Below are 27,132 nucleotides of genomic sequence, written 5' to 3' on the forward strand. Positions count from 1 at the left end.
CGACCTCAACAGAATGCTGGACCTCAAATGCGAGGAAAGTCCATAAGGTATCGGAGAACCGTGGTGGTGCCATTTGCGAGGAGCTGAAACCACGAAGTGCCGCCAAGCTGAAGTTTGACCATTGCTGCTGCCGAGCTTCGAACCGTAGTGGAGGAGTCCCCAGACGTCGTCCTCCCCACAACTGAGGCCCAGGAACAACAGGATTTGCCATGCTACAACTGGACCAGAAGCCAGCTGGAACCAATTTCTTCAGACCTAAGGTACTGTAAAACCAAGGGCTACTTACCTCTTTTTGTGTAACCTTGCTAGCTCTCAGATGAGAGCTGTCTTGGTTGTTTTTGCAGAGTTGCTTCCCCCCCCCCCCCTCAATAAGCCTCCCAACGTGCGGCTCTACAGTTATTTCATTTTCTACAGAGAGTTCTAAAACATTGTGCAAGACTTTTTACCTACCTGCAAGAAGTGCTTCAGCTCACCTAGACGTTTGCTCAAATAACATTGGCTGTCCTGGCTCCCTAAAAAACTCTTTGCACCTTGGACTTTGTGCTTTAAATATCCCTCAACAAAAGTCACACCAGATAACTTGTGTAGCTAGAAAAGGGTTAATTTACCTTGCATTGGAGTGTTCAAAAGTATTTACCTGCTTAAGAATATCTGTTAACCATTGTTTTATCCCCTCATGTTTCTCTTTTTAACACGAACCTCAGCATTGCTCTAAATGTACCAGTGATATTTCAATGTCCAGTGCCCTAGTCATTAAGTACTTTAATAAGGACCACAATGAGCAGGGAAAGAGGATGGCCCACCCCCTACTGGCACCAGAGCTAGTAGTAGATGTGCGCAAACCTACAAACGTTGCACCCAAGCCGAAGGCCCAGAAAATAGTGAAACTTTGCCTCTTGAACACCCGTTCCCTAAGCAAGCACGCTCTCAGTATGCACAACATGATCCTGGAGAAAAAAAGCTGGATATCCTGGGTCTCATTGAGACATGGCTAAGGGATCCGGCGGGGCCGGTATGTGATATAGCAGCCCCAGGGGGTTATTGTTATACAATAAGAACAGAGAATGCGGGGTAGGAGGAGTTGCAGTTATAGTCAGGGATTCTATTAAGCTGTTAAAGGCCAACCTAGCCTGCAGCGGATGTGAAACTCTCCATCTTAAATTCATGCATACTCTAAATGACTGCATCACTATTATTGTAATTTATAGACCACCCACTCTTATGTCGGATTTCTGTAACAAACTAACCGTCCAGTTAAAAAAATTAAAATCCACTAATTCTGCCACATTATTGGTGGGAGATTTTAATAGGTGAAGAGAGAACCCGCTGGATAAGGAAGCAATCCTACTGGAAAAAACAATGAAGAACTTAGATTTTACACTAACGACAATGAATGGTAACCAGTTAGACTGGGTCATAACGCAGAATTTGAACACCCAGAAAGGGATTACCCAGCCCTGCATTTGGTCAAACCATTTTGTGGTTACTTTCGAGGTTCTTCTGAACAACCCTTTAAAACATTAACAACCCTCATGTAAAGGCGCAAAACCGCAACTACAAAAACCTAAGGCCCGATCAACTGAAACCTTGTTAAAAAAAAATCTATAGTATTTCCAGGACAACGATTCTTGTGAAAGTATGCTCCAGCAATACACAATACATATTCGAGAATTGGTGCAACAGTTTGCACCACTGAAATCTTAATTAGTCAGGAAGATTGACAACCATCACAAATGGTTTCACGGCGAGCTTAATAAATGAACGCTTGAAAAACTAGGCTTGGAAAGGAAGTGGCGACATAATCCCACGCCAGCCAATAAAGATCGCTGGAAATGCATACATCTGAAATCAGAAATTGCATTAGAAAAGCCAAGACCAACTACTATAATAAAGAGAAAGCAGCAGCCGAATGCCCCAAGTAAACTTTTTGACATTCTTAAAAATATAGAAAAACACAAGGGACTCACTCCCCCCTTTGTTCCTACTGAGGATGACTGCGAAGTGGTGCAAAGGGCCTTCTCTGCTAAGATACAGAAGGTGAGAGATACTATTATTGCATCCAGAGAAGCCCCAACCGCTGCTATATCACCATCAGCTGTCAAATCTAGACAGCGTGATATGGCAAGTGTTAACTTTCATCCGGTCTCAGAAGAGGAGTTGGCCACAGTAATGACAAACATGAAATCTATGTCATGTTCAGAAAACATACTGCCTGCCAAAGTAATCCTGGATAACAAGGAATTGTTCTCCCAGTACTCAGGAATTGTAAATGCTTCATTTCAAGAGGGCATAGTACCCAAGAGTATGAAGGTTACTATTACGCCCTTGGTCAAAAAGACTGGCCTGGTCCCCTAGGATTATTCTAAAAATCCTAGACAAGATAGCTACTAATCTATTTCAAAACCATATAGAAGCCCAAGGTATTCTTCATGAGCAGCAATCGGGTTTCTGTGCGGTACACAGCACAGAGACTGCTAGGCTAGATTTGCAGACACTTATGCTCGATATTCTAGATGGGGCAAGGCGGGGATCCTGATGCTCCTAGATCCAAGTACTGCTTTTGATTTGGTTGATCACCTATTGTGAAAAGGCATTGGACAAAAGGACGGGATGCTCACCGACCACATTGGCATGGTTGCCATCATTCTTGGCGGACTGTAAAGCAAAATTTAATTGGGGGGAAAAATTCTCCAAGGCTGCTCACATCCACTTTGGAGTCCCACAGGGAGCTAGCTTGTCTCCACTATTATTTAATCTATATATGAGCGGTCTTTGCGACCTCTTGGAAAGCGTTGGTATGTTTTTCATGAACTACGCCGACAACACACAACTAGTGGTCAAGTTGGAGGGTGATTATCTCATAGATGGTGCCAAAATAGCAGCAGTATATAAAATCATAGATGAATGGATGAAGCACAACTGGATGTGCCTCAACAATACAAAAACAGTTGATATTTGGCACACGTCAGGCTACAGCAAAGTTAGGCGCGGAACATAAAGCCTTTGTCATCAAGGATACCAGCATCCCAGTAATGAGACAGGTCAAAACACTAGGGATGATGGTGGAGGCATCTGTGGGGTCTGAGGTACAGTTTAAGTTTCTTCATAAGAATAATGCCAATTACCTACGCCTATGGTGAGCCATTTGTCCGTTTTTAAATGAGGAAAACACTGCTACCATTGCCAGGGCCATTATTCTATCTCGCCTGGACTACGGCAACACGTTGCTGCTAGGGGCGACTAAGGAGGAGATAGAGAGATGCCAGGTTATGGAGAATAATGCTGTACGCATCATTCAAGGGATTAAGAACAGAGCCTGTAACGGAAGGAAGGAAATCTCTGCATTGGTTGAGGATAGAAGACAGGATACTATTCAAATCCATGACCAAAATCCATAGGTGTTTGTATGGCTCGGCTCCAACCTATCTTAAACATTTCTCAAGATACATCCCGACGCGGTCTTTGAGATCAGAAAAACAGGGTAGGCTAATGTGCCCTGTTTCAGTCAAGCAACCCGCTCGGGTAAAGCTTTTCCATTGCAGGCACTACAACACTGGAATAAGCTGCCACTTAGCCTTCGACTGGAAAATATTTGACTTTTAGGAAACCCCTGAAAACTCCTTTGTTCAAATGAGCTTACCCCAGCCTAACAAAATACTCTGTTAGTACCTGCAGTAACCATGTGTAGTTTGTTTAGAGTGTTTTGTGTTGACGCACCCCGATGCCTGCGGGCTTTCGGAGCGCTATAAGCATATAAATAAATAAAAATAAAGTCACCTCAAGGTGTAGGAATTGTCTGTGTGCCATCCCAAATGGGCATCTCCCGACTTAAAGAAATAGTGTATCTTAAAGTATAATTTTGTGTTACATATATTTGCTCCCTTCTAAAGAAGGCTTATACAACTGTTTAATAAATAATTGTTTAATCAAGAAACCATGAGAGTGTTTACTTGAATAACTGTCACTGTGAAACATTGATACAACCATACAGCTCACATTGACCCCCTCTTGAAATAAGCCTGGCTGCTCAGTCGCTCTACCATCTTGTGTAGTGCATGCTTATACCAAAGGTTGGGTTAACTATTCCCAAGAGGACAGGGCTGGTGCAGTTTCCCACAGGGCACTGCATAGAATCTTGCCTAACAGTCACATGCAACAGTGAGAAAAATGTTGCTGCCATTCAGCCTGGTCTTACTAACCAAATTGACTTGGGGAGCTAAGAGCTAAAACTACCTTCAGACTGACATGAAAAGAAAAAACAGTATATAGACTTTTGTATAAAAAGTGCCATCAAAAATCATAGGAATTAACTTTCACAATCATTTGAATATTTTGTTTAAACATTGTGTATTGTATCATAAACAAGGAAATATTCATTCTTCCAATTGATGCCACAAAATTTCTGGATGGGCAGCATATTCCTTTATTAGATTACCAAATATTACAGGTCAACCACAAAGACGTAAGGCTCCTTTCATTATGCTCAGTGGACTTACCTCCTGTGCATCTCTTGCTGCCTTTGCATCATCTTCATTGTAACGATTGCAGTTGTACCTGAAAGAATTAAAAGTGGAAAGATTGAGGGGCAAAAGTGAAAGAGCCCATAAAAGGCATATACTTCATATAACTAAGCTTGTAACCGGAATGACTTTGGAATTTCTTGCTCATGCTGTGTTGCCTTAATTTACTGCCGGATAATCCTAAACCAGTCTTTTCACATCACATGCCTATAAGCATTAGCTGCAAAGAGAAGAACGCACAATTACAAATTTAAATTAAAAGCAGTCTGAAAACCCCAAAAGATTATTTTTAATCAAATAAATGACATTTTGCAAAACTAAAACTAGGTTTTAGTTCTAATACAATTGTGCATGATTATGTAGTGCACTTATTAGGTTGTAAGCAGGAAATCGTGAACAATTCATCTATGCATGCTATTGACCTAGTGTATCTCTATTTTTGTATGCATTTGACATACATGTATATAAAACAGTTACTTTGCCGGTTTGTACATTTTTAGAATGCATTTTACTGTTGGGATGAAGACCTTATCCTGCAATCATATGTAGGTTCCCTGACATTTTGGCTCGGTTATGTAAGATTTTCATAGAAATGGTAAATCTTCCTGACCTGGGTCAACCCCAGAACATTTTGCTTTAATAGTATGATTTTTTCCTAATACCTCTGAGTGGGAACCGTTTTCCACACTCACAGAATCTTTTACTCTTTTATGGGTGTGAATTTCATTTAGACTCTCCATCGTGTCTTTTTAAAGTTAACCTCTTTAACAACCGATAAGTGCCTGTTGTTGCTGGGTTGCCCTAGGGGCTCCCCTTTTTAAACTTTCTATGGCTAAACTACAGTTCCAAAGGGTAGAAAGGATCTTTGGATCCCTGTTACATTTTGTTAGGTGAAACCAGCACACCCCACCTTATGTGGAGTGCTGGGGATATACAATGTATCCCCTTTCACACTAAAAGTAACAATTCTGTTCACAGGGATAAGGTTACCTTTAATGGCTGGTGGCAGGGATACCTTGTATTAATTTGGTGCATCTTTACTGCGGGCTATGTTTTACCAAAACAACCCTGGGCGTCTTTTCTCGCAATTTTAGTATTGCTTGTCCTTTCTTGTTCCTTCCCCCGACATCCATGGCGGGAAATTCTTGTGTGATTTTATCTTTGATTGGAGTCCCATGGACTCCCCCGCCCAGGCTCCAGTCTGAGGGTAGGAAGGGAGGGAAGAGTCCAAAACTCCACAGCCCTTTGTCTTCCTCCTTGCCTGAATGGGGACAAATACCAGTGGGGGCTGGCTGTCCTGATTGGACAGCCAGACCGCCCCTTGTAAAATGCACAGAAAGAATGCAGAAGTTGTGCTGTAGTTCCAGGTTCGCAGTATTTAACCGGAAGCTGAAGACAAATAGACCACTGCAACTGAAACCGAAGAGGATTAAGGAAAAAAAGCTGAGACTATTTCCAGCAACCGAAGAGCCTGCTGTATAAACTGAGCCTGCCGCAGCCCTTGCTTCCCAAAGACTTGGGGACTCTGAAAACGACGACCCTGACTAAGAGTCTGGTGAGCCCCACTAGACTCAAGACCACCTGCATTGTGAGCCATTCCACTCATTGCTGCGACCTTGCGGGGCTGCAATACCCCAATACCCTGGGACCTCAAGCCACTGTGCGGTGCAAGGTCTTCCAAATTCCACATCTTGCTTAAACTTTGTGGGCATCCTGGTGGATCTCCAGAGACAAGAATCGAGCCAGAAAAGTCCCCTCACCAGCAACAGAGTGCTGGACCTTTGTAACGAAATTCAACCGCCATTTTCTGTCTTCTGTGCTCCTTGAAAGGCGCCAAATCCGCAGAACCGCATTCAGCCATGAGGAACACCTTGCCTAGAGCCTTTTTCCTTGATCGCTGCTGCAAAGTCCCTTCCAAGGTCCTGTTTTCAGTCACCACGACAAGGAATCCACCGACCAGGGTTTTGGCTGCAGATCCTGAAGTCATCCTGCTGCAAAATCTTTAATGCTGAGGTACTGTGTTGGCTTGGGTATGCACTTACCTTGAGTCTCTTAGGCCTCCCCTTCACAGTAAACACCCCACAGCTACATAGAAATCCTCTCACCCAGTGCACCCAGTCCCACTGCTAGAATCCCGCAAGGGTGTCTTCTGTGAAACCCCTGAACCCCCTTCTAACTCAGAAGTAAAGTACTCACCTGTTTGCCCAGTCTTCCTAAGGAACTCTGACTTTCGCTGCTTAAGAACCTATCCCGACACTGCCTGTTGGTCACAAGATCCTGGTAATCCCGCCCCCCCCCCCCCGCCTGCCACTGAGAACAGCCATGCTCCAAGAATAAGGGAAATACTTAAGGGATTGGACCTTTTGCCTAGAAAAGAAAATGAGTGTTTAAAAGTTACTTGTATAAGAGTTGGTTGGTAATTGTGACTCTAAAAGTGAACAGTTACTAAAGTTCATACTTCCCCTGGATGTGTGATGCACTATTCTTAGAACTATAGTTAACATCCATCTTTCCTTAGAAAGGGTTCTGCCATTCTAATAGAAAGTAGATGTGAAGGTATAGTACTCACCTGTGATTAGGCTGTGCCTCTTCCCAAAAGTAATGTGTTGGTTTCACTAGATTATTCCAGTTAGGATAATTGTACGAGTGTCACCCAACTGGGTCTTGCTTTCCCAGACTGTTAGCCTGTCCAGAATAAGTTTGTATTTGGTTGTTGCCTACCTAGAATAACAGTCATTCAGTAAAGTGTAACATTGGGTTTTGCTTTCCCTGTGCTGTTGTAGACAGACTCAGTCTTTGGTTCCAACTGTCCCTCATAAGTCATACATAAGGTACTTTTATAACTGGGAAAGATCTAACCAGGATTTCATTGAGAGGTTAGAAAAGTATATGGGTTTTACTTACCTTGAGTCAGCTGTGTGCCATCCCAAAAATAGGTTACAAGAGTTACTGCTGATCTCAATCTGTGTTTCACTGATCTCAAACGCCCCTGTAATTGAATATTACACCCTTAAGTTACACTAGGTGAGTAAAACCGATCACAAAAGTAGTAATCGGTTTTTACTCTACCTGGAATAAGTGTTCCATTATTCTCAAAACATATACTGTCCAGTTCACCGATTAGGTGATTTGTGACTGAGTCTCACTATACAACTTGTAGGGTTTACTGCCATGGCATTACTGAATGTAATTGTGAAAGTAACCATTGGTTTTTACTCCTCAAGAATAGGTGTGACCTATGCTGAATGTGTGACTGCCCTACAACTACTTTTAGGTGTTCCAAATAAGGTTTATGCTGTGGTCTGTGCACCTTCCAAGCATAGTGTGTTTTTATAATTGTGATTACATATAAGGTGTGATAGTACCTACTTACCCCTATATTTATCTGGGCCTACTTGTAAAAATAAAGGATTTAAATACAATACACAGTGTTTCCGTGTTTCTTTGTATCATTTGTATTACAATTTCATTTGTACTGATTGTACAGCCTTCTCTCCCTCCTAAGATAAGCCTGGCTGCTCTGTCTACACCACCACAAACTCAGGTGGTACAGCCTTATACTAAGAGTGGAGTCTTGTACTGCCTCAGTTGAATGGTTTTACTAAGCCCTTAGTTGGACTTCAGAAAAACTGTCCTAAAAGGATCTTACTACTAGTGCACCAAACTCCTAGGACAGAATTTCTATAATCTGGTCTGGTGAACAGATGTATGAAAGGCCAACCTAGTATTGTGACAGGGACAACTCTGGTAGTTGTAGCCAAACCAGTGCAAGGTAGCAAGGCGAGTGGTCTAGGCCAAGTCTCAAGATGTGGTGAGCTCGTAAGGGGTCCACAATGATCGCACACAATGAAATAATCAAGTACCACACTTCGACAAAAGGGTATACAAATACCTCCTTACTTAAGGCCAAATAAAGTGAAAAATGACTAACAGGTAACCTCACTCAATACTAAAAATTAGATGAATATGACATGCATTACTTACCATAATGGCATTTCTGATTGTATCAGCTAAGATTCACATGCTTTGAATATAGTCCGACATCTAGTGGTAATCGCGGAGCATTGCATCTTTCTTTCAAGGATTGAAAGGGGACGTTAACATAGGCGTGCCTGTAACACTATCCCGAACGTGACATGTAGTGTACCTGAAATCCCTCATGTGTCGAGGTCCCTCTGTTTTTTCTGCTGTGAAGGAGTCTTATGACCATCATGAGTGAGTACAGACAAGGGTGTAAGATATCTATGTTCCTTCTACTCCACGAGGGGAGGAAGGGTGGGTGCATGTGAATCAAAGCAGATACAAGCAAACAATTTGTTTATTTTTCAATTATATTTCGAATGCCATGTTGGTCTGCCAGGCTCATCGCTCCCATGGAGTGAAGGTCACTTTGTTTGATGTTGCTTGTGGGGAGTTCACACAGACGCGCTTGTACAGTACGTTTTAGATTTATGGCTTTTCTTCACAAAAACAAAAACGTACCAGGCATACACGCTCTAAAGAAGCTTCAATTGTTATTCGACCTTGGACGAAAGGAAGGGTTCGCTATGGCTTGAAGGACAGAAGGTGTTGAATACCCGCAAAAATGATAAGATTCACTATTTTAAAACTGGACATTGGAACATTTATTTTCAATCTATGCAAACCGTTCTGAGCGGACACTCTGTTACGCCAAGAAAATAGAACTACCATATAATACAAGTTTAACTAATCAGTTTAAAGATTGGTTTTAGACGAACGAGTAAAGGTTTCATTTTCTGACCAGTATTTCTTGCTTACATTGTTAGGGGTTATTTGGAGCATATTGTGATGATTATTCATCGACGATCCACAAACACAACCTGTATGCAGGCTAGTGACATCTAAACCACTTCATTCCATGGCATATCAGTTGTGCTATCAACGTATTATTGGATGAGCCGGGTGAGAACATTTTCCAAGGGGACTTGGTTCGCTTGTCAAAATTTGATGTTGGCAGTTCCGTTAAATTTTTTTTAAAAAGGTAGCAGGTGCCCCTCTCGAAAGAACATGGCATGACACCCTGTTATGTTTTTTCACACCGAGTGTCCGCAGCCATCGCCTTTTGTTCAATCTACCTTTCACAGATGGGAAATAATCATTTGCATACAAGTCTTTGTCCCTGCCACATGGGCAGCCCTTCACCGAAATGCTATGGCAATTCCATTCTGAACAAGAGTACCTACAGCCACGCTATACACGTGTTTCAGCCTTGTTGTGACTTATCGGTGAAGTGGACCTGTGCCTCTCTGAGCACACTGAGCATGGAGTCCATGTCGGGGTTCCCCCAGGGAACTTAGGGTCACCAAAGCCAAGTTCTTTGCAAATATTCCGTTATAATGCTGTCTATGTGTTGTTCAAATTTTTCTGTCAGCTCACGCATCCCATTGGGAGCTATACATACTCCACACCGCTAACCACCTCTCAAGCACATTGTAGACTCAAACTTTCCCCAAGGTTTTCTGTGTTTCCATTGTTTGTGGTTTGTGTTAGTTATTAGGTTTCAGCCGGTGCAGAATTACAGGGTAAATTGATCCATTTGAATAAAGAAATGCTACTAAAATATATTATGTTTTCTACATAGCTACATTTTGCCAGTCTGTGAATGCCATTGGTTCCAGATACCGAAAGATGCTTTCTTCAGGCAGCAGTGGCAGATACGGCGAAACAGATGGATTTCCATTATGCTGATGTGGGAAGATCGCCCGGGACTGGTATGCCCTTTGGCGGTACCAGCGGCAAGGGGAAACCTGTCCTCATTTACGGTGGTCTAGCAAGAAACTGATGCTGAAGCCTTGCGATTCAAATGCGCATCTTCTCCTGAAAGGAACGCTGTGTGCCCCATGATCAAGTTTTGATACTCTAACCCAAGGACATTAAAAAACTGGTGGCAATTCGAAATCGGCAGATGTTCTCAGAGTTTTTTTTGTGAAAAAAGCACATTGTAAATTGCAGAGTATTGAGGTTTCCTTTAAAACTATTGTTTTCTATTCTATTGGGCTACGCTGCCCACCAACGTCATGAAAATAGGTGGAGAGTATCGCTAGGAATAGTGATGTCAGCTTCAGGGGGCGGGTCATCTGAGTTAGTACCGTGAGGGCACTTGAACTTAGGGCGATCGAGACACGGATAAGATTGGCACAAGATAGCCACGCCCAGCTCAATGATTTTGCATGAGTAAAAGTGCAGAAAACTAAGGTATGGTGCATAGGAAATGTTTTTTTACGATCAATCACAGTTTGCTTAAAACCACATGACCAAACGCTTGGGACAACAACATTTTTGAGCGCACTATTCCTTTAAGACCATTGTTAGGCCAGCGTTCAATTATTGGGGTCTGCAGTCTCATTTAATGGACCACTAGTCTTTTTTGCACCCCCTCGGAAACCCCCCCCGGTGGTCAGAAGGACTTCTGCTGAAGTCCCCCTGTCACTACATCCTTTTTTCCTTAAGGTATAGGATTGTGTTGCCTATAAGGTATTCAGTTCCAGGGGTGCATCCCAGGTACCCCATTTCAGCCCTAGGGTGATTTTATCACCCTACATTTGTTTTATGGGGTAAGCCGGTGGCAACTTCTATTTAGTTTTCGCTTCACCAGGGGTGAAGGTCAATGAAGACCCACCACTCTAACACTCCCCCTCGCCGCACCTACATTAACTAGAAACGAGAAAAATATCACAGCAGACAATATCGTGCCCCATATTCTACCTAATCTTAACTCCTTACAAGACCATACTGACCCAGGCCTGCTAGTGGAGGAATTCAATAAAGCTATGACCACAGCCCTCGACAGCACTGCTCCACTTAAACCTAGGAACAGTAAACCAAAAGAGCATCTTAACTCTTGGTTTACACCCCACCTAAAAAACCTAAGACTTCAGAAAAGAAAATGTGAAACGGTATGGAAGCTACATCCTACCGCAGAAAATAAAAGTAATCTAATAAATATCTCAACACAATACAAAAAGGATATCACCCTGGCCAAACAAGAAACGTATAACAATAGAATTACCCAAGCCAATTCCAGTATGAAGGAGCTCTTCTCTATTCTAAAAGAATTGGAAACCCCTATTGCAGTACAGGACGACTCCATTAAGGATAAAACCTGGTGCACAAATATACAGTTAGCACTAACCAACAAAGTAGCCAACCTCCAAACAAAAATTGCTCTAAAAAAAGCCTCATCATCCCAATCCCCAATTCCCCCGAACAAAAACACCAATACCTAAACCCAAAGAACTCACCCAATTCAACTTCTCTAAGGTCTCAGTGATCCAAGTATAGAAAACCATTCTTGGACTTAAGCCATCCAATTGCAAAGGTGACCAATGCCCAGCACAACTGATCAATGACGCTGCTAGAGATCTAGCTCCCTTCATCACCAAACTTATTAATGCCTCCTTTACTACTGGCACCATCCCGCGCAACCTAAAGTAATCCTGGGTATTCCCCCCTTCTGAAAAAACAAACATTGGACCCCAACATTCCATAAACTACAGGCCCATCACCACAGTGCCATTCTTACTAAAAATACTAGATAAAGTAGCATACACCCAAATTCAGAACTTCCTCGAGGTGAACCATCTCCTTGGCACCCGCCAATCTGGTTTCTGCCCTCAACATGGTACAGAGACTGCCCTTATCGATTTAAAGGCCCAAATAGACTCACTCCGAGATGAGGGTAAACTAGCACTCCTCCTCCTACTAGACCTCTCAGCCGCCTTTGACTTGGTGGACCAGAGAGTCCTGTGTAATCGCCTGGATTCTGCGGCCCACTTCTCAGAGGAGGCTATAGTCTGGATACAGTCATTCTTCAGTGACAGGACCATGAGGGTATTCTCCCCCTTGGCGGCAGCAGACCCAATACCCATTACGTGTGGAGTGCCCCAGGGATCTTGTGCATCGCCTACACTCTACAACATTTTCACCAAGCCCCACTTTGACGATCTTGATAATCTGGGTATTACCTGTACCAACTACGCAGACGATACCCAGATTCTCCTACCACTTACTGGGGATTATGGGGAACATCTGGCCTTGGTGAACAGAGTCTAGAGCATCGTTCAGGCATGGATGGCCAACCATGGCCTATGTCTGAACGATGACAAAACGGAGCTCATCATCATGGGTACCGCTGCTCGCATCTCTAAACTCAACCCAAATTACTCAGCATTCATCGATGGGAACACTATCAAGGTCGCTAAAGAAGTAAAAACGCTAGGTTTATACCTTGACTCGACCCTATCCCTCACCAAACAGGTAAACTCACTGGCCTCATCCACAGCCTATACGTGTAAATTAATACGAGCCGGGAAACAATTCCTATCAGATGAGTTGCCTAATCCTCTCCAGAGCGCTTATCCTATCAAAATTAGATTATTTCAACTCCCTCAACATAGGGGCAACTAAACAAACCAACAGAATACAAGTTCTCCAAAATAATGCACTCGGAGCGGCCCCAAGTATTCCCAGAAGCGTACATATTTCTGAAATAAGACGGAAACACAAATGGCTCTCTACCCAGGAAAAAATTAACCTCAAATCTGCCTCCCTCATCCACAAATGCTTAAACAAAGCCCCGCGCTACCTAACAGAATGTTTTACCAGAAACATTTCCACATACCAACAAGAACAGTCAGTCCCAACTGCCTTCTAGTGCCTAGATTTAAACTGTGCACTATTGGAGGGTCCAGCTTCCCAGTCAGGGCAGCTCAATTGTGGAACTCCCTACCTCACACGCTGAGATCTGACCAAACGTTCAACAAATTCAGAAAGAACACAATAAAATGGCTCATTGAGAATGCGGTGCAACCCGCACTCTCCCCACGTACCCACCACATGTACTGTACCCAATATAGATTTGCTATCCTGTAAACGTCAGCTATATGATGACCTGCTGTCTGCGTACTGTTTTGTATATGTACTTCACTGCCCTTACCTTCACCTGTGGAGCTAAGAGAATTGCTTTTACCATGCTCCGCACATTTATAACTTTTGTAACCGTTGTGTATATGTACTTTACTGCCCTACCTCCACCCTGTGGAGCCAAGGAAATTTGTTCTGTCCATGCTCTGTATATTGTAACTTCTGTAACCAAGCTGTAAGCCCTCTTGTCAAATGCGCCCTGCTACCTCAGGGTCCGGTGCGCACAATAAATCAACAATGTACCGCATTAAAATGGTAGCCATTGGTGTACTAAATGGGTCTTTGTAAGTCCTATTCTCTGCCATTTTGTTTAGGGGACCTCAGGGAAACCACTATGCAGGCCTCAAAATGGGCATTCTTTGTGAATGCAAGATGGCAGCCTCCAAGGTGGTTTGGAATGGGTTTGGCCAGGCGGTCTAGCAAGGGAGGATAGCTCACCGGCAACGTGTTCTCCTTGGAAGAACGACGACACTAAGCAACACAGGATCGATCCCCGGGTCAGAAACCTCTGGGTATTTAAGCGCATTATAAATACACAACTAAGACAAAAATAATTACGCAACTAAAAAAAAAAAAAAAAAAAAAAACGCAATTCCTGTTACAGCGCCTCGATGCCCGGGGGCTGTGTGAGCGCTTTAAAAATGCAAATAAATGAATTATACTCCCTGAGGAGATGGGCCAGAGTGCAAGGCCAACCAGATTAGCTGGCTGCCAATCACTTTGTTTTAAATCCGCTAATGGGATTGGTGGGCTGGCAGAAGCCAGGCCCTATGAGTGAAGGAATATGTAGGGGAACCCCTGTTCCCGAGCTGCTCGATTTTGAGGATAAGCAAGTATGCTTACCTGGTCGAGAGTTTCCATCCGTTTCCCACTGCTAATGCATTTTAAGGCTGGTCATACTGGCTGGATGCAGTGGCCTGGGTATAGCTTCAGTTAAAAAATGTGTTAGAAAAATGACTTAGGGTCACAAGCTGTTAAGACTGAAAAGAGTTGGAATCAATTCCACAAAGGTAAGCAAATGCAATTCCAAACTGAGAAGAGTGCGGCTTAAAGACCATTAGGTAAGTACCTCAGGTTTGAAGAAGAGTGGTCCAGCTGGATTCTGTCTTGCTACAGCGGTGCAGACCCTTGTTCCTGAGCCTCAGTCGTGGGGACAAGAGGGAGGACGTCTGGAGGGCTCCTGAGGCGGTACTTGGAAAATCATGGGCAGCTACAGGCTCTTATTGCTTTAGCGGTACTTCCTGGTTTCAGCGCTTCGCAAACAGCACCGTTGTGGATCTTGGGTACTTGTTGGACTCTTTGCTCCCTCGGTCCTGCACTCTGTTGAAGGGAGTCTGGATCTGGAGGTCCCGCTTCTTGATGGTCCTTAAGAGTCTGCTGGAGCTTCTAGCAGGATTCATTCCGTGGCACACACTGCACTCGACTACAGACACTCGACCCCTGGCATTGGGCTTCCGAAGCAACAGAGAGGCACAGCAAGTTGGGGATGGGGGTCCAGTGGAGTTCGTCTGGGGGTTAGTTGGTCCCACAAAACCAAAGGAGAGAAGTTGTTCCGTCCAGAGCTTCTGTCGAGGTGAAAAAGGAGCTCAGCACAGCAGCAGGGCTTCACCGGGCAATTCAGAGGTCCAGGAGGTTGAAGCAAGCTTAGTTCACGGTTTCTTCGTCAGGTCTTTCTCCCAGTGGTGGACTGTGCCTGTAGTCCCAAAACCCTCTCCTTTTAAGCAGGTTTCTTCCATTCATGCAAAGCCTAGGCTGTCAATCGCACAACAGGGTGGCTGTCCTGAAAGGACAGCCAAACAATCAGGACTAGTTTCATTCAGGCATTCCTAGTGCCAAAGGACAGGGGAGTTTCAGGACCCTCCCTCACATCCTGTCCTTACAGACAGACTGCAGCCAGGGGCGGGCTTCAGGGTTGAAACCCGCCAAAGGCAAGACAAAGGGGTCCAACCTGTCACACAGTAAAACCCAAGAAAGACCTCACAAACAGATAATGGCGAAAAAAAGACAACCATGGACATTTAGACAAAATGGTCACCCATGGGTACTGTGCTGCAGCCAAGGGCCCAGCCGGCGGTAGAAAAGCACAACGGTAGGAAAAATTAAACCACTGCCACCAGCCATTTAAAGTATGGAAGCTAACAACAATGTTACATGAGAGAGTTGGATAAGGGGCTACTAGGCACGATGGTGTGTGCGTACAAAGAGAAAAGGTAAGTAAAGCCCATTTCATTTTACTATTCTTGGGAACTGTAGTTCACACAAGAAAGGGTAGTTAACCTTTAGAGAAATCAAAAAAGATTTCTCTGACACTGCACTGAAGGTGCTGTGCATCACCATACAAAAAGCAGATGGCCATGGAGTTCGTCAGATTCCAAAAACAGTGAAAAAACATGAGTAAGGTCTCACTCACACCAGGATTAAAATTAAAAAGTCTTGAGTCCAGCAAAAGAGCTGTGGGTCTCTAAGGTGGGAGGATTTTAGCACCTATAAGGAACTCTCCAACACATGGGAATGCTTAAATGCTGATACTGTGGGCAATGGCCCAATGGCTGGTCAGTTGGGACTCCTTGGTCAAAGTATTGGACCCCCCCCCCCAACCCCTTCTGCAGATAATACATTGTGGCGTTATTGTCCGTTACCACTTGGACGGTCTGGCCCTTCCGTATTGGGAGGAATAATCCGAGCACCCACCGAACCACTTTGAGCTAGAGCACATTTATATGGAGGGACGACTCCCGAGGTGTCCTATGTGCCTCTGATCCACATGTGCACCTCACCCTTGCAGGGAGGCATCTGTTACCAGCATTTTGTTGGGCGTCTGCTCCTGAAACGTCTTCCGTTTGCAGACATCGGCCCAGTTGGTCCACCATTGCAGTCGCGAGAACAGTCTAGGACCGATCTACAACTTGTCCCCCACCCCCTCATGATCCAGTTACTTAGGACCAGTTTGACACCAGGAATTCTTGCAGCGGCCTCATGTGAAGCATGCAGTGCGGGACTAGGGGTATGCATGACACCACTGTTCCGAGTAGATGCATGCAGTGGCGCACCGTTCACGTTTTGTTTGGTGTAAGGGCAGTACCAACCCTTGTTCCTCTCCGCTACACGTACATGTTATATTGCACCTTTCTCTAGCAGGGTCAAAATTTCCTGCAAAAGGAGCGGATCTGGAATTTTGACAGTTGGCTTCCAGTGGATTGTCCTGAGGCCTTTTTAGGAAGGGAAGGCAGTAAGCTTGAGCTACTGTTTTCAGTGCCCAAGCATCTGAAGTAATGCCCCGCCATTCGTTCAGATGCTGTGAGATTCTGCCTCCCACTGGGTTCTTGTGTGCTAAGGTCTCAGATTTGGAGGCGGCTGCAGGAGCAGCTGAGGGCAAAGATGCCGCTACTGAGGCCGATTTCGCACCTCTTCCTCATCCACTATGAGGGAAATTTCTTCTACCTTTCTGTGCGGCCAGTCCACTTCCTCTACCAAATGAGTAATAGTATCGAAAAGAATGACCTCTCCATGAAGATGAGGCCGAATAAGGTTTTTGAGGCTGTCGAATAGAGGCGCTAAGGGACTTAGCCGCCGCCTTGGAGGTCTGCAGTTTTTCTAAGCTCTCATCAGCTTTACTGCTGAACAGCCTCAAGCCACCGAAAGGCATGCTGAGTAGCCTAACCTGCATGTCTGGTGCAAACCCCGACTTCCTCAACCACGCAAATCTACGGAGTACTGTGCTTGCAGCCATGGATCTGCTGATACTGTCAACAGTATCCAATCCAGATTGGAGACATTCCCTCACTGCCTCCTTACCATCTTTCACAATATTGAGAAAGCCTTCCCTTTCTTCGCCTTTTGGAATATGTTCAGCCGCCGCCTTTATGCAATCCCACAGGGTATGGGTAAAACTGGAAGGGTACAGGTAGCATTTGCTGATTTAAGGGCCATACTGCCTGAGTAAAATACCTTGCGGGCCCAAGCGTCCACCTTTTTATCCTCTATGTGGGGGGCAGGGGTTGGGGGATAGATGGATAAGCTGTCTTGTGGAAGTAGCGGCTTGTAACACTAGACTTTCTGGTGTAGGGTGTTTACTCAGAAAATCAGGGTCACTGCTTGATGGCCTATATTTTTTAGTTAAGTCTTCATTGACTGCTGCAACAGACTCCATTTGTAACCGCTGTTCTTTAAAGAGCCCTATGAAAGGGAAGAACTGGGTCCTTTTGGGGGCCCAGGTCCAGGATATCGGTCATATCATCTTGTTCAAAGGTTTGTAAAGACCGGCCCCAACCCATATATTCAACAACTCTGTTCATCAAGTTCCTATACCCGGAATCTGCATGTTCTGCAGGATTAGGTTTTTGAAACTAACTCCGGTGACGTATTAATGCCACTGGTGAAGAGCATCACACAGGTCTCAATCTTGACTCTGGGTCAATCAATTCATCTGTTACATTTCTAGTATCACATTTTACTCCAAAAGGATAAATGTCTTCCTCTGAGGCACTTTGTTCCTCAAATATAGAAGACATGGATTTAAAGTCTGATTTAGGTAAAGGTGTATACCTTTTTTCCTGTTCTGGAATTTGCCTCGATGGAATTGAAGGATTCTTCAAAATCAATGACAACTTCGATAAAGTAGCCGATTTCTCCTTGGGCGTCGATGAACTTGTCGAGTGCTTCGATGATTTATGCTTTTTAGCCATTACAGGGAAATCACTTGAATCTCGAGGCGCACTCGACGTTTTAACGTCGGGTAGAGATCGTCCAGTTTCCGCTTTACTACTGGACTTGGCCTTAGTAGTTTGACTCTCCTGCATCGTCCAAGGTAGCGACCAGGGTCTGGCTCTTACAAGGTTTCTTTGAGGGGGTTGTGCCGCATTCTCAAAGACTTTCATCATTTGTTTCCTGAATTCATACCATTTCCTAGGGGAATCCAACTTAGTCGGACATCTTACCATCTCGGTAGATGTATCTGACGAAGAGGAAGGAGAGAAGGAGATCTAGGTCTCCTCTTCATCTTCTAAGACGACGCAGAGGAACGACTCGATATACTCCTAGATCGAGATCACTGATTATTTATGTTTATCGGAGACTCTCGACGCGCCAGACTTTCTATGCTTCTTATGAGCAGCCTTCAAAGAGGCCCTCAAAGCTTCTCACTCTCTGCTATTTTACCTTTTTCGTTCTCTAAGAGCTTTCTCTGTTACCGATTGACAGTAGCCACAGTCGCTGGTCCAAACCCAGGCACCAAAGGCAGGCATGGCGAGGGTCCGTGATCGACATTTTGGAACCAGTGTCGACACTTTTTAAACCCCGTCTTAGGAGTGGAAGGGGTTGAAGAAAACATTTTCTCTGAGGAAAAAATGAAGCGCACCGTTAACTCTAGTGCAAAGCTATCGGAAAAACTGAACTGAAGCCAATGAACGCGGCACAAGCAACTATAAGACTGGTGACGTTGACGCGCTACGGAGACCGTCGAGGGACATCGACGCCACAACCTCGGGCACAGCGCCCTCTGCCGAAAATGTTTTGTTTTGCTGAAGCAGTTGCTTGGCTCACTGGGCCCAGCCTCGCCCAGGACTCCCCAGTGTGGATCATGAGGCCTCTCCTGCTCCTCAGGCCGTGACCTGGTAGACTTTTCGCCCTCGACGGATACGCTGGTAAAGCTGCGTTTAGGCGCACCCTCGGACATGTTGCTGGTACTAGGGCGTAGCCCCTCGGGTGAAGACTCGGCAAAATAACCTTTCTGGTCCCTCAGCACCATCACCGGGAGGATCCACAGATCCCTCGCCACGCCAGCCAGTAGCTGAAGTAGCCTTGGTACTCTTGCTGGTATGAGGACCTGAGCGGTCCCTCCCGCGTGGGTGAGCCCTTGGGAAGGAGTCTCCCTTGCGGGGTGCCGTGGAAAAGAGCAGCCCTACCTTGGGCCTGGATCGATGATAGACAAAGTCCTTCAGGTCCTCTGGAAGTGATCTCTTGAAGAGCTCCCTCCATCTGGCTAGTCTGTTCTTCAGAGACCTCGAACAAAGCATGTTGCACGTGGTACAAGCTTGCCAGCCATGGTCTGGGCCAAGGCTATATAGGCAGAGGGCGTGGGTGTCTGAAGTTGGAAAGAGCCCATCGCAGGATCTACACCTGCTGAACCCTATAGAAGTCGACATGCGCCAGGGAGGAGTGTGACGCCTTGGAGGACCTAGTACTTGAATGATAAAAAGACAGAAGAGAAGAAGTATCCGTGCGTGGAATTACATGGCCAAAGCCAAACCCAGGAGCGCTGGTGAATTTGGCTCGTTCCCGTCGACGTGGAAAAGGAGACTGAGGTGTGGCTATTCTGCATTAAAATCTTGATCAGCTATTCCCAATCCGAAACATCTGCTTAAAAACGCTACCGTTCTTCACTGTACATTTGTTGTGACACGATGGAACAGATTTTCTACTTTTTCCTGTGAACTATGGCCTTTTGCAAATATTACCCATTTGCCTCATTCGTTCAGTGTATTGGCTCCAACACCACCATTTCATTATCTACTTAGAACGTCTTTCAATTTTAAGCATTACATTTTAACCAGTTTGTGTAACTTAAAAACTGGTGTGCCAAAGAGGGTATATGCGAAAAACATTAGTGTCAGGTGAAGAAGCATTATTGTACACCCGCTAATGGTTTTAGTACTGGACCGTTTGGGCTTGCTGGCTGGAAAGTGCGTGCAAGAGGTTTGTTGGAGGGGGCAGGGGAAATTTGACTGGCAGGTATCCATGCAAGCTAACAGATGCCCGAGTCACTACTTCAGGTGGTGGTGGTGGTAAATGAACTATCAGTTATGGAGGGTAAAAATAAAATGGAGGGTTCTAAAATCTCATCCAGTCATAATCCATGATTGTTCAGTAATTCTCGCTCACTTTCTTCTACCCTTATTAAGCCTGCCTAGCTCATACTGCAACTGAACCACTGCTAGTGTACAACCTTGGCTACTACATGCTGCCATTGTAACAGAGGCAACGTTACCACTATTTTATATATAGTGTAGCATTCAGTCAACATGCCACTTAGTAGGTCAAGGGTGTCCTTGTAGTAATTATGCCTCACTATGTTGCCCATTGTGCCAAGTACCTTCCATTGCCCAGCCTATTGTATTGCACTCTTTGTTTAGTTCGGTTTTGCCTTACCTACCAGGCCGCCTTGGCCTACTGCTTTACCCATTCTCCCCAGCTTCTTACTGTATAGCCTACTATGTTGCCTGTTCTGCCCAGCACTGTTCCTAGTCTATGACCCTGTGTATAACATCTCCTGTGCTTCAATATTTAGTCCACACTGTTGCTGCCTATTGTTACCTATGGCACCCAATGTTCATTCGACTGTGTAGCCTACTGTGTTGCTTATAATGCCTAGCACTGCTCCTAGTCTATGACTGTATATTGCATCTCCTGTGCTTCAATATTTAGTCCACACTGTTACTCTATTGTGCTACCTCCTGTGCCTAGCATCCTATTCCGTAGCCTATTGTGTTGACTATTTTGCCTAGCATTGCTCTACACCCTTTATAAGACTGTCCAAGTCTATTGCTGTGTGCCTAGTATCCCCTATACCAGACCTGTGCTGTATCATACGAATCAGAACTTCCGTACTTCCCACCCTTGCTTAAATGGCCACTCTACGAAGAGTAACGCTCACCATGGCTACCCTCCTAGCCCTGTTCCATACCATAACGCCAACAAAGTTCCTACCTTCCATCCAGCCTGACTCGCTGCCTGCTGATCCCAACATGCCCTTCAACCCCAGTGCCTCCTGCCCGCTCACCCCACCTGAATGCCACCAACACCACTTGTCCTGTGCTCACTTATGAGGAATGCAAGATTAGGATCTCGCTTCTTACACAAGTTAAAAACTAGCCCAGCCACTCAACAGGATACGAACAGGTCCGCTATCGCACCAATCACTATCCCCATCACTGAGTCCCAACCCCATTACACCCCCCCCCCCACTCACAGCCTCTACCCTACTACCAGAAGCTCCACCTTCAGTCACACCAACCATCAAAGGAGCCCTTATCAATGCTCGGTCCTTGGTAGCCCATGCTCTCGACATTGCCGATTTCATCTCCACCAACCAACTAGACTTCCTTGCCATAACAGAAGCCCGGTTATTCCCAGCTGTAGGTCCCACCATATCTTTAGCCCTCCCAGACAACTATACAATTATCCGAGCAGACAGTCACTGGAGAATTTGCCAGCACTCCCCTCCCACCCCCCAATCAGCTGAACTCCTTTCAGTTAAACTTACTCTCACAGCTACCCATACCTTACTACTCCATCTTATCTATCGGCCCCCTGCCCCCATTTCCTCCTTCGAGGAAGATATTACATTCCTCTTGACCCAAAATACTAAACTTGGCTCACAAATCCAGTTGGGAGATTTTAATTTAGGCCTACATGACCCTAAATATATAAATGCCACCATCATTGAAAACACCATTATTCCAATAGGTTTCAAACTCTGCATTAATGAACCCACTCACAACAAAGGTAGAACTTTTGACTGGTTGGCAGACCTTAATTGCACCACCACAATCCTCAACAATGCACTGTGTGCCTGGTCTGACCACCGTTGCATTACCTTCTCCATACCGAAGAATGGCCGCCTCAATACCAGCACGACCATTGCTCCTCAAACCCTGTCCAGTAATAAGAGCAACATAACTCGACAACTTACGGCCCTTATTAGAGCCTACTGCCAGCTTACCACACAATTCAGACAAGGACCCTTCTTCGCTGGTCGAAATGTATATTAATACCCTTGAACAAGCACTAAACAAAATGGCACCTCTAAAATTCAGAAAGGCTAAACCTACAGCCCACTTAAATAAATGGTTTACAGCTGACCTAAAACTACTCCGCAATGCAAAAAGATCTGTTGAAACTATCTGGAGAAACACTCGATACTACCTACAAAGTAGCTATTCTCAACACCAAAAGAGAAATCTATAACACTAGAATCCAGAATGGCAAGTCAGGTACAAAAGAGCTCTTTAGCATAGTAAGGGAACTCGACTCTCCCGCACCTCCCACGGAAACTTGCATGAAAGATACAGCCTGGTGTGCTAATATTCAAAAGGCTCTTTCAGACAAAATGGGCTGATTACAAGCAAACATTTTTTTAAAAAACTGCCTAGCTATGAGTGCCAACAACCACAAATGACCTGATCCTCAATGTCCACCATGCATCCCTTTCCACTTCTCTCCAGTCACCACCAAAGAAGTAGAAAATCTCGAGACTCAAACCCTCCAATTGCCAGGGAGATGTTTGCCCAGCCGCGATAATCAAGGATGGAGCAAGTGAACTAGCACCCTTCATAACACCCTTAATTAACTCCTGCTTTAAAAGCTTAAAGAGTCATGGGTCATGTCGCTTCTCAAAAAACCCAACCTAGACCCTAATATACCGGCCAATTACAGACCCATAACAGTACTTTTTCTCCTAAAAATATTAGATTGAGCTGACTATCTCCAAATCCAAAAACATTTGGAAGATAACCAATAGGTTATCGACAGTCCGGTTCTAGACCAAGACACGCACTGAAACCACTCTCCTAGATCTAAAAATCCATATGGATAAAACCAAAGACAAGTGCAAGCTTGCCATCCTCCTACTACTAGACCTTTCAGCAGCGTTCGATCTGGTCGACCATCAGATCTTGACAAAACATCTAACCTCAGCTGCAGCTTTCTCACCTAATGCCGCTAACTGGATCCAATCTTTCCTCTCAAATAGAATTAGGGCTTTCACACCTTCAGCGTCTTCTCCCCCAGTGCCTATCCGTTGTGGAGTCCCGCAGGGATAATGCGTATCGCCTACACTCTACCATTTTTACTAAGCTCATCTTTGATTGTCTGGACAACCTGGGTGTCACCTAAACAAATTATGCAGAGACACAGGTCCTCATCACGCTCTCTGGTTGCTATGATAAATACTCCAAAATGGTAAATGATTTTTACCTTGAGATCCAAGCTTGGATGGCTGCACAGCCTTTGTCTAAACAACAAGACTAAACTTCTGATCATCAGTTCACAAGTTCGTTTTAATAATTTGGACAAACGCCACAAGTCCTTTAACATTGACGGGCACATCATCAAAATTGCCTGCCTGTCAAAACGCTAGGGGTTTACTTGGATTCCACGCTATCTCTCAAAAAACAAGTTAGTATTACAGCCTCAGCCACAGCTTATACTAACAAACTTATAAATGCCTGCAAACCCTACTTGTCGACCAACAACTGCATTACGTTAGCCAGATCGCTGATCCTCTCGAAGCTGGACTATTGCAACACCCTATTCCTAGGCTCCTCGGCACAGAACCTAAATAGACTACAAGTACTACAGAATAATGCCCTTAGATCGGCATTGAATATCCCACGCTCTAATCACATTTCAGCCATCAGACGGGACACACAGTGGCTACCAGTGCGTGACAAAATCGCACTACGTTCGCTAGTCATCACCCACAAATGCCTCTCAAACACGGTTCCAAAATACCTGACAAATTCTCAAGGAACCATTCTGACAGACCTACTCGATACTTCTATCTCAACCGTCTCAATATCGCAAAATACAAACTGAAAACTGTGGAAGGCTCCAGTTTCCCAGTGTTAGCGGCCAAATGCTGGAACTCTCTCCCGCCAGACATCAGAGCGGAACCCTCCTTCTGGCTGTTTAGAGCCAAAGTAAAAGCCTGGCTCTTTGCTCGGCGTCCACTGTAACCTAATAGTAATCAAAAGTCCCACCTTCACCTATATAGTTCACTGTATATAATTGTCTCTCACTGTTTTACTAGGCATGTCTCGACTCTGATCTGTAACCCAAGTCAGCTGCTGTTAAGTGTCCTCTAATTTATCACTGCTACTGTTAATCGTTCCATCGTTTACCCAGAATACTGGTTATTGTACGTTTGTGATATTGTAATACTATGTATTGTAATTATGTAACATGCTGCATATTCAAGCAAAAGCGCCCAGGTACCCTTGGGTTAGGTGCGCTATCTAAGAACAAACTAAACTCCTTACCTCACTATCCCCACCAACTGAGCCCAAGATTGGGGTGAGGATAGAGTACCAGGGTTTATAGCACAATGATTACATTCAAGTTCAGTGGTCCAACTTTCACAGGCACCGATTTCATACTTTTGTAACCCTGTGTTCATACAAGGTGGAGGAACCCAAAGAAATGTCTGCAATCTTGCCTTTAGGCAAAACCCACAGTGTTTCATCCAACAGAAACATTACCAATATTAATGGGCAGTTAGTGACAAAGGATGCATACCATTTTTGCTTCTAGTAAAAATCATGAACAAATGAGTATTTTTGGGTTTAAGGAAAAGCTGCAACCTCTGCAGCAATGGCTCAGAACCTACCAAGCAGATCCATGGGGCTCCCAGGGGCCTAGACACACCCAGCAGAACTCTGCTTTGCAGTTCTGGTTACGGCACACCATATGATTGCAGCCTCCATCCTTTTCAATTGTTACATGGCATTTTGGGCATTCCTGCAGAAGACAGAATAGTGTTGGTCATTAGTAAAATTACATCTGAGGACTCCCGATACACTCCTTGTGCATACACATAACCAGTGCTTTGAGAGGGCACACATTCCCAAACTACAGTCCATCTGAAGAACACGTGTTAGCTAGCTACATAGTGTTCATCGTTCTGCAAAACATTTCACACGTCGCCTCTGCGTATAGTCCTCCCCCCCCCCCCCCATCTGCCTGATGTGATCACAAATTTCTCCACTTGTCAGCGAATACAAATTACCTTCACATTTGCCTATACTTCCCATGTGAATACTTACAGCCTGCACAACTACAGCTTACGCTGCCAAATAGTCAAGATTATATTTAGTACCCCTGTGGGAGACTACACCAGCCTTGTCCTCTTGGCAAAAGGTAAGCCAACCTTTGGTACAGGCCTGTACTACACAAGTTGGTAGAGTGACTAGGCAGCCAGGCTTATCTCAAGAGGGGTCAATGTGAGCTGTAGGGATGCAACAGAGATTCACAGTGACATGAATTCAAATAACACTTCTACTCAAGATTTCTTGATTAAAATATTTATGAATGTAACAATCAGTTTAAATAAAGAAGCCTTCATTAGAAGGAGGCCAATTGGCAACAATCAAATACACTTCAAAAATACACTCCTTCAGTTTCATTTAACCCTTTCCCAGCTACACAAGTAAGGTATGCATGACTTATTGAGGGACAGATCAACAAACAATCAGACGGTAAGAAGAGTCTACAGGGAGCCAGGCAAGCCAATGGCAGTTGAGCAAAGTCTAGGATAGCCGAGGCACTTCTTGAAGATAGCACAAAAGTCTTGCACAATGTTAAAGAGTTCTGTAGCAAAAAGAATCACTGTTTGGCCACAAGCTGGGAGGCTTGTGAGACGCAAAGATGCAAGCAACTTTGCAAAAGTCAGCCAATGCAAGTCTCCAGTGAGAACAAGCAAGCTACACAAAACCAGAGGCAAGTACTCCTAGTTACACAGTAACTTGAGTCTGAAGAAAGGGATCCAGATGGCTTCTGTTCCTGTTGTAGTTCTGCAGATTCTGTTCCTGGGCCTCAGTCGTGGGGACAAGAGGGAGGACATCTGGGGACTCCTGCACTACGGTTTGAAGGTCAGCGGCAGCAATGGGCACAATTCAGATCAGCAGCACTTGTTGGTTTCAGCTACTCGCAAATGGCACCATCACAGTTCTTGGACACCGTATGGGCAACCCTTGCTTCTGGGGTCCAGCACTCTTGAGGTGGCTCGGGCTTGGTCAGTACTGCTTCGAGGGAGTCCGGAGGATCTGCCTGGAGCTCGGGTTTGGCTTAAAAACGATGCACTCGATTCTGGTGTTCCTGTCCCTTGCCACTTGATTTCAGCAGCAGCAAAGTAGTACAGCCAGCAGGGAGAGGGGTTCCAGTTAAGTTAGTCTTGGGGTCAGTTGGTCCCACCAACCCAAGGGGAGAAGTCGTCTGTTCTGGGCTTCTCTCATCAATTCGAAATAAGGAGCTTCAGCACTGCAACGGGGCTTCACCAGGCAAACCAACAGTCCAGGAGGGTGCAGAAAGCTACTCTTCCAGGTTCGTCTTTGGTTCCTTCGTCCAGTGGTCGACTCTGCCTTCCTTGAAAACGACCTAATCTTTTATGCAAGTTTCTTCCATTAATTCTCAGCCTAGCTCTCACTCGCACAGCAGAGTGGCTGATCTCCAAGGACAGCCAGCCGGCCAATCACCTTTGGGTGCATTGCTGTAACCAAGGAGACTAAGCACACAGGACAGGAAGCAAGGGAGGTTCCCGAAACTACCAGTGAATCCCGCCAAAGACAATTAACAAAGGGTTTGGCGCGCAAAGTAAATCTCGAAGGACCTTACAAACAAGAAATGGTGAAAAAAGAAGACCGGGCCATTTTGACAAAATGGGCCCCCATTGGTGCAATACTGTAGATGAGGTTTCAACCTGCAGTAAAAACACACAATTGTAGGAACATTCTACCACTGCCACCAGACATTAAATGTAGTAAGGTCAAAATTAAAAATGTTACATGAGAAGGTAGACAAAGGGGATAATAAGGAACACCACCCCCCCCCCCCCAACACTCCACATAAGATGGTGTGGGCAGGGTATACAAAGAGAAATGGGTCAAAATCAATTTCA

General features: G+C 44.9%; 1 protein-coding gene across 4 annotated transcripts in view; it reads right to left on the reverse strand.

The window, feature by feature from the left end:
- Positions 1–27,132, reverse strand: part of ARIH1 (ariadne RBR E3 ubiquitin protein ligase 1) — a 1,069,856-nt gene that overhangs the window by 303,221 nt on the left and 739,503 nt on the right. For all 4 annotated transcript variants that reach the window (XM_069624621.1, XM_069624619.1, XM_069624620.1 and 1 more), the window contains exons 10-11: positions 24,847–24,977; positions 4,497–4,554 (exon numbers count right to left, since the gene is read on the reverse strand). In XM_069624621.1, the coding sequence (XP_069480722.1) occupies positions 4,497–4,554; positions 24,847–24,977 (189 nt within the window). The remainder of the gene's footprint in view (positions 1–4,496; positions 4,555–24,846; positions 24,978–27,132) is intronic.

Source organism: Ambystoma mexicanum, chromosome 11 (genome assembly GCF_040938575.1).
Source record: "Ambystoma mexicanum isolate Mex_15411 chromosome 11, UKY_AmexF1_1, whole genome shotgun sequence".
In the NCBI taxonomy this organism is placed as follows: domain Eukaryota; kingdom Metazoa; phylum Chordata; class Amphibia; order Caudata; family Ambystomatidae; genus Ambystoma; species Ambystoma mexicanum.